The 7,577-nt window shown below is 45.4% G+C and overlaps 1 protein-coding gene across 1 annotated transcript in view; it reads left to right on the top strand.

The window, feature by feature from the left end:
• Window positions 1-419: 419 nt before the first annotated feature.
• Window positions 420-7,577, top strand: part of NOS1 (nitric oxide synthase 1) — a 93,941-nt gene continuing 86,783 nt past the window's right edge. The window contains exon 1 of the mRNA XM_015413420.1: window positions 420-1,245. Within this exon, the coding sequence (XP_015268906.1) occupies window positions 503-1,245 (743 nt within the window). The 5' untranslated portion in view covers window positions 420-502. The remainder of the gene's footprint in view (window positions 1,246-7,577) is intronic.

Genomic DNA, 7,577 nt, shown 5'->3' with positions numbered 1-7,577 from the left:
TCTTTACAATGTACTTTACAATATACCTGACTTTATATTATTGTTTTCTCTCCCCCCCCCTTTTCCCTCATTTGTAGATAAAAATGTGAAGTGGGACTCCAAGCCCTGGGGCTCTGCCAGCGTTGTATTTTCTCTGAGAGGCTGCACATCTGGGAGATGTTTGGTTCTGTTCAGGCTCTTCTCTGCCCGGCGTTCCTTTTGGGACCACTGACTTCCCTGTATTGTTCAGAAGCAGCCAGAGAATGAGACTGATCCAGAGCTGATGCTCAACAAGTGATGCCCTGCAGAACATACATCAGTTGTTCAGTGCAACGTGTTTGAAAGCCAAAGAAACGACCTATCCTAGTAAGGCACTCACAGACACAGAGCGAGAGAGAGAGAGAGAGAGAGACCACACTGTTTTCCTCCCTCTAGTTGCTGGTAACACAGTCGCAAACCAATAGAGAGACGCGTTGCGCACTACTTCCTCTCAGCCATTGGGTGTGACGATTTAAGGACTACAATGGAAGAGAATGTGTTCAGTGTGCAGCAGATTCAGCCCAATGTCATTTCAGTGAGGCTTTTCAAGCGTAAGGTTGGGGGTCTCGGGTTCCTAGTGAAGGAACGTATCAACAAACCACCGGTGATCATCTCAGACCTGATCCGAGGAGGGGCAGCAGAACAAAGTGGCCTTATTCAGAGAGGGGACATTATTCTAGCAGTCAATGGAAGGCCTTTGGTGGATATGAACTATGGAAATGCTCTGGAGGTCCTGAGGAGCGTCGCTTCGGAAACCTACGTTGTTCTCATCTTGAGAGGCCCGGAAGGCTTCACCACTCATCTAGAGACGACCTTCACTGGTGACGGGACACCAAAGACTGTCCGAGTCACCCGGCCCTTGTGTACGACCCCGACTTCGGTAGACTTGCCGTCCAGTCCGAGCATCCTCACCAAAGATCAGCAGCAAGGGGCAGACCTCACGACAATGGGCGGTTCTGTCAGTTCTCGATGTGCCCGAGAGAATGGGCAGGGAGACGAGACTTTGGTGCATGTCAATGGTGTCGTTTCTGGCACCGTTGCAGAGGACTCCCTGAAAGGCAACAGTGATGATGTCTCTGAACGTTGCCTGAATGGTAGTGTTGAAAACAGTGAACTGTTAAAAGAGATTGAGCCGGTCCTGGACCTTCTGAAGAATAACAGCAAGGAACTCAACGGAGAACCACAGTCCAAGATGGACAAGCGAGACGCAGAGGTCCAGGTGGACAGGTAGGTGCCTGCATGTGATGTTTTTTGTGTGGCGCAAACTTCCTATTGTAGGGCAGCAGACTGAGAGAGCGGCATTCAGGATAACCTGGATGAAGCTCTCTCTTTCAAATTTTTGCTAGACTTAATGGATATGGTTGTGTCACTGTAGAAATAACTGCTAAAAATAAGCTGATTTGGGCTTTGAACCCAAGACCCCAATTCTTCATTGCTGTCCCATAGAAAGAAGCATAGAATCAATCAGAACCATTGACTGATTAATCAACTAAAATTCTTTACCTACGGAATTGTAATCGATCAGTGTGGGTTTGAAAATGTATTTAATTGCATGTGCTCCAGCTGTTTCCTGTTTACCAGGCATAGCCCCTGCTTACTGAACCTCATTTCTGGTGAATCATCGTCCTCTTTTGCTCCCCATATTTGCCTTTTGGGAATGCCTTGTTAAAATGTTGTTAGTGTGACTTGCTAGGGTTGTCATTCTTCAGAGTTCAACATCTTCCCTGGGGGTCTCTAGCAATTAAATCTCCACATGGGGTATGTTTTTTTGCGTGTGCACATCTTGTCTCTAATGTACATGTGTGCAAATACTCATGTGTGACTATCAAGGCGCTGTGCGGTTACACGGATTATTTCTCATGCTGGTGAGGTTCGTTTTGAACTTTTCGATAAGAGATGTGTATTATAAATCTAGATTTCCCCTTTACCCCCGGCATGTCTTTTACTTAAACAACAAAGACGGTCTTTGGCTTTTAAAACAGGCTGTTGCCAAGTCAATTAATATAGTTATAGCGCCGGGCAGAGTAGAACCTGCAGCAATGTTTAAAGGAGGAGGAAGGGGGGGTGGCTGAGTTCATAATATGAGAACTGGGATATTACAAACAGTCCCTGTTTTCATCTGTGACACATTGGAGACTATGCCAGTGTTGATAACTTTGCTTCATTTTGTAAATGGCTTTGAAAAGTCTAAAACCTAGTCATGGTATGACAATCTGGTAAATAAGATAAGAAATAAATAACACTTCATGTTGTCAGACCTCGGTACATGTCCCTATTTGGGCATGCTGGGCCGCATAAAATAGACACACAATTTATTAAGCAAAAGTTACCACGAAGACTTGGCGTGAGGCGACCATCTTTAACAGTTTAATTTCATTTGTTGTTGTGCACCTTAAATAAAATGTTGGCTGCAAAAGGATAAGCAGTCCCTTGGCATGCAGGCTCCTCAAATTTGCCATGACCAGTTAAAAATGACCCCTGTGGGTCAATTAACGGAGCCTTTAATTGGTGGATCTACTGGTTTGAAGCGTGGAGGAGAGCTGCTGTGGTGTAGCGCCTCAAGTGCTGGAGTAGGTCCAGGGAGACGGGGTTAAATTCCCCTCTCAGCCTTGAAGCTCACCTTAGGCCAGTCACTCACTCTCAGGCTTAATTTACCTCATGGGATTGTAATGAGAATAAAATGGGAGATGAAAGATCCATGTGTATGCCTTGAGCTCCTTCTATGAAAGGTGAGATGAAAAACATGAGATAAGTAGAGGGGAGTGAAGAACTGCGTTACTGTCTCTGTAAAGTCCCAGTCTTTGGGAGCGTGCAGATTGCTTTCCAGCTCAACTCCTTGCACTTCTGACCCAACCGAAGCCTCCGGAACTTTCCAAGAGCAGAAGCTACTAAAACTTGAAACAGGGGGCTGAAAACCCCGAGACTTAACAATTTTGGATATTAAAGGCTTCCAAGCACTCCTGTCTGATACTTTCCTATCACAGTGAAGGAGCCTTGTGAGCAGCGTGGTAGGTATATTCGGAGCATGGACATAGCTAGGTAGTGTGCGAATGGCCCAGGGGGGGGGGAAAGTAAAAATGAAAATTAGAAATGTGCATGGCATTTTAAAAGGTCGAAAGCAGAAACTTCTAAACACAGCAGAAGATATAAAACATGTTTAAAATGCAATTTCATCTTTCTTTCTTTCTTTCTTTCTTTCTTTCTTTCTTTCTTTCTTTCTTTATTTATTTATTTATTTATTTATTTGACTTTTACCCCGCCCTCCCGCCAAAGCGGCTCGGGGCGGCTTACAACAGTTTGAAAACCAGTATAAGAGTTAATACAAGCTCACATCTAAAAGAATACAATCAGTAAAATAGCCAAATATAACTTATTAAAATTAAATTACAGTTTAAGCATGGAGGACATCCATTATAAAGTGCTAGAACGATCAATGTGATCTTCCTCTAAGTAGTTTCAATAACCGCTAACTACAGAGCCAACTTTATACATTTCGGTGGGCTGAAATCTAACGGGTAGGATTGACTGGCCAGAATATCATTTTAGCCAATGGGAAAGATTTAAATGTGAGTACGGGAGGGGGGGTGTTTGAAACCACGATCTGTGAATGTTCAGAGCATCAATTTGATGGAGACAAAATATCAGCAATTCTCATTTTGGCACCGTCCATTGGGAGCTGAGACTTCACACTTATATACAAGTAGAATATCACTTAGAGGGATTCTAGGTTGCAGCCAAGAAAGTCACAGAAGGAGTATCAAACATTTCATATACCAGTAAGGGTCTCTGACTAAGGGGGGAAGGTCTTGGAAGCTCACTGGGTGACCCTGGACACAAACTCAGCCTAACCTACTTTGCAGGCTTGTTGTGAGGATCAAATGAGGAGAGGAGGACCATGTATGCTGCCCCGAGCTCCTTGGAGGAAGGGTGGGATGAAATGAGAAAGCCTCAAAATAGAATTTGAAGGAACTTGGCCAAACTCAGGATGCCAATTCAAGAAAACAATACAATACTAAACAAAATTTCTATAGCTGAAGGTCAGTTCTCCTGACACTCCCAGATTACATGAGAGAGAGAGAGATTTAGTACGTGCCTAAAAATGTAACATTTGGAGTAGCTACTCATCTCTTTTCAAAAAATCGAACAAAGCCATTGTGTTCACGGCTGCGGAAACAGATTGTTAAAAAAAAAAAAAAAATCACACGCAATTCCAGTGTTACTTTTTGATGGGTTTGCAACATGCAATATAATGTGTGAAAGATACCTGAAGTTAGAACAAAGCAAAATGAACCCTTTTGTGATGCTGAAAATGCTGGTATTTTGACTGGTCATATTAGGTAAAATGTTTAACATATTTGTGTTCCGCAAAGGTAGGTAGGTGGGCAGGCTGATTTGTGTGAGAGAGAGAGAGGATGGATCTACCTGTAACGTGCAGTTCCACCCTCAGGCACCACACTATCTTCGGCTGGTCGGAGGTAGGTTGCCTTCCCAGATATCATATACAGAATAGGTATCAGCACTGTCCAGGCAGCCTGATAGCCCAGCCTAGCCTGATCTTGTCAGAGCCTGGAATCTAAGCAGAGTCAGCCATCGTTCGTACTTGGGTGGGAGACCACCAAGGAAGACGTGAGTTGCTGCACAGAAGAAGGCAATGGCAAACCGCCTCTGCTCACTTCTTACCTTGAAAACCCTATGACCCTGGGGCCACCATGAATTGGTTGCAATTTGACAGCACACAGTTATTATTATGACAAGCACCATCCGGTCATTCAGGGGGCAAGGGCACCGGCTTTATTATATACATGGTTGGGAATGCAGCAGAAAAGCAGGAGCACATTTGTGGGTTCAAAACCTACGTGCATACACTTATATGCATGCAGATGTTTGTAAGTACAGGTGTCCAGGCCCTGACGTCGATAGCCCAGGCTAGCCTGATCTCATCAGGTCTCGGAAGCTAAGCAAGGTTGGCCCTGGTTAGTACTTGGAAGGGAGACCACCAAAGAATACCAGGGTCCTGACAAAGCACCTCTGTTAAGCTCTTGCCTTGAAAACCCTACGGGGTTGCCATGAGTGATCTGAGACTTTGATGGCAAAACCTCCCTGAAAACAAAAGCAGATGCTGGGGGCAAAGCCAGCCAGCATGATCCCACTCCCTTCTATGTGTGTCAAGTTGTACATGTGCTTTGAGAGACTTCCAGCTAATCCTTTTTATTTATTTTAGGAGCCCATCTCAGGCACATCAGACAGGCCTGAATACATGGTATTTTCCATACTGTGAGAGACTTGTGTAGTTTCCCCATTGCTGCTATAGCTGACAATACAGCACAGCATCAATGGAGCTTCCACATGGCAGATTTTCCTGTTGTTTCCCTGCCCCACACCACCAGGGTCTGCACCCCCCAGTTTTTTAATGTTAAAGATCATAGAGATTAGGAAAATTCCTAGAGGGTCATGGATGCAGCAACCGGGAATGCTGTTGCTGCATCCACTGCATTGTCCCTCTATTTTCTTCTGCCCCTCAATTGCTCAAGAACAAGCAAAAGCAGGATATTACCTTCAGGTAGGCATCTGGCACCCCTTGGGGCCGGGTGGATTGGCCCCATGTGCCTGTCAAGGGTTCCCCCAACCTTGTTGAGTCTGTAGATACTTTTAGCATTTGGGAAACAGATAGTGGACACCACAACAAAATGGCTGCCCTAAGAATGGGTGAAACCAATTACAAAATGTCACATGTGCTCGCTTCAGTTACAGAAATATTGGCAGTTCCACAACATGGTAGGAGGTTCCAGTTCTCCTATGATGGAGGCAGTTGCTTCCAGGCAGCTGTTCCCTGCAGACGTAACAATTATGCCTGTTGGACTGTTCTTACTCCAGTTCAGTGGAGGAGAGCCAGGATTAGGTCCTTCCTTTGGTGAAGAAACAAGTGGGCACCAAGAAACACTACAGTAAGTGCTGTGTTGGGTATTGCTGGCCTAGTATCTTCAGCTTCCCCTCTGCCACCCTGAACGGTGCCCAGAGGCTGCTGCCTCCCATAGTCCTCTGCTCAATATTACACGGCCATACCCACTTGTTAATCAGCACGCCTTTAAGATCTGCAATTAAAACAGTAATTGGCAAAGAGCCCTGCTTAATTGATTAGCACATACAACTCTAATTTTATGTGATTGTGTATTTTTTTTAAAAAAAACAAAACAAATCTCAATCCCAGCAGAATAGTCCTCTGATCACCAGAACTTGCTTCAGAGACTGTTTCAGCTTGTTGAGCTCAGACGCCCATTTTGAAACGCCGAGACACTTGGCATCCTTTCTCTCTCTTCTTTCTCTCCCGCTCCCCCGGCATTCTGTATCTACATGTCAAAGGGCTGTGATCAAAGCCTCTAGTAATAATTCCTTCCATACTTCACTTCCAATAAGCAGCTTTGGCTCCAAAGCTGGTGGGAAGGGAAAGGAAGGGGAGACTCTGCAATGCTATCCTGGCTTCTTTTGCCTCATCAGCATAGTGCTCTTATCCCGTGAATCGCATGAGTGGCACTTTGGGCAGGCGTGATGGAATGGGAAAGGGAGAGTAGGGTTGAGCTGAAATGTGCCCCCCCCTCAAAATGGTCCCCCCAGTTCAGCACTCTCTCACTCTAAACAGGGGTAGATTAAGGGTGGGTGGGTAGCTGTGTTGATCTGAAGCAGCAGAACAAAGTTCGAATCCAGTGGCACCTTTAAGACCAACACAGTTTTATTCAAAGTATAAGCTTTCGTGATAGGGTTGCCAAGTCTCTTACCTGCAATAGCGGGGGGGACCCGGTCCCGGTCCAGGATTTCTCTCTTGCACACGCCACAATGACGTCGCCCGGAAGTGACATAATCACGCTGGGCACGTCGCAGGGTGACGCTCTAGCAATCGCTCTAGAAACTCTAGTTTTCAGGGCGATTGCTAGAACATTGCCCTGCAACATGCCCAGCGTAATTACGTCACTTCTGGGCGACATCATCACACTTGGGCACGTCGGCCTGATCTGGCCACTTTGGGGGCAGGCTTCCCTGCGCCTGCTGGATCTGGACCAGCGGATTGGGGGCCCTTTCGGCAGGGGGACTTGGCAGCCCTATTTCGTGAGCAAGCACACTTCTTCAGATACAATGAAATGGAAACTACCAGTCCATACATATAGGTAGAGGGTGAGCAGTAGATTAGCATACAGCATAATGAGGATATTTTACAGATTCAAGGACCAAACAGGAATAACAAGCTTAGTTTATTTGGGTTTAATTATGGGGGGAAACATAGTGAAGGAAATAAACATGTCAAAATTGGAGCTTGATGGGCAGTTGTACCCTTAACTGTGGAATGCTGAAAGTAATTAACTGAGACCCTGCCATTACACTCCATGGAGACTGTTTTACGCTCTAAAAATGGTACTCAAAGCAAAAACTCTAAAAACGTTACACAGTGAACTTGTGACAGCCAGCTGATTAATGCTGCCATTCTATAGATGTGAGGAATACTGAAGCTGAGAGAGAAATGATTGTCCCTTAGAATGATTAAAGAGCAGCGGTTTGTGTCGGCATTC

This window comes from Gekko japonicus, unplaced genomic scaffold (assembly GCF_001447785.1).
Source record: "Gekko japonicus isolate JY-2015 unplaced genomic scaffold, Gekko_japonicus_V1.1 scaffold85, whole genome shotgun sequence".
Classification (NCBI taxonomy): domain Eukaryota; kingdom Metazoa; phylum Chordata; class Lepidosauria; order Squamata; family Gekkonidae; genus Gekko; species Gekko japonicus.
This window is presented reverse-complemented; position numbering and strand designations above follow the sequence as displayed.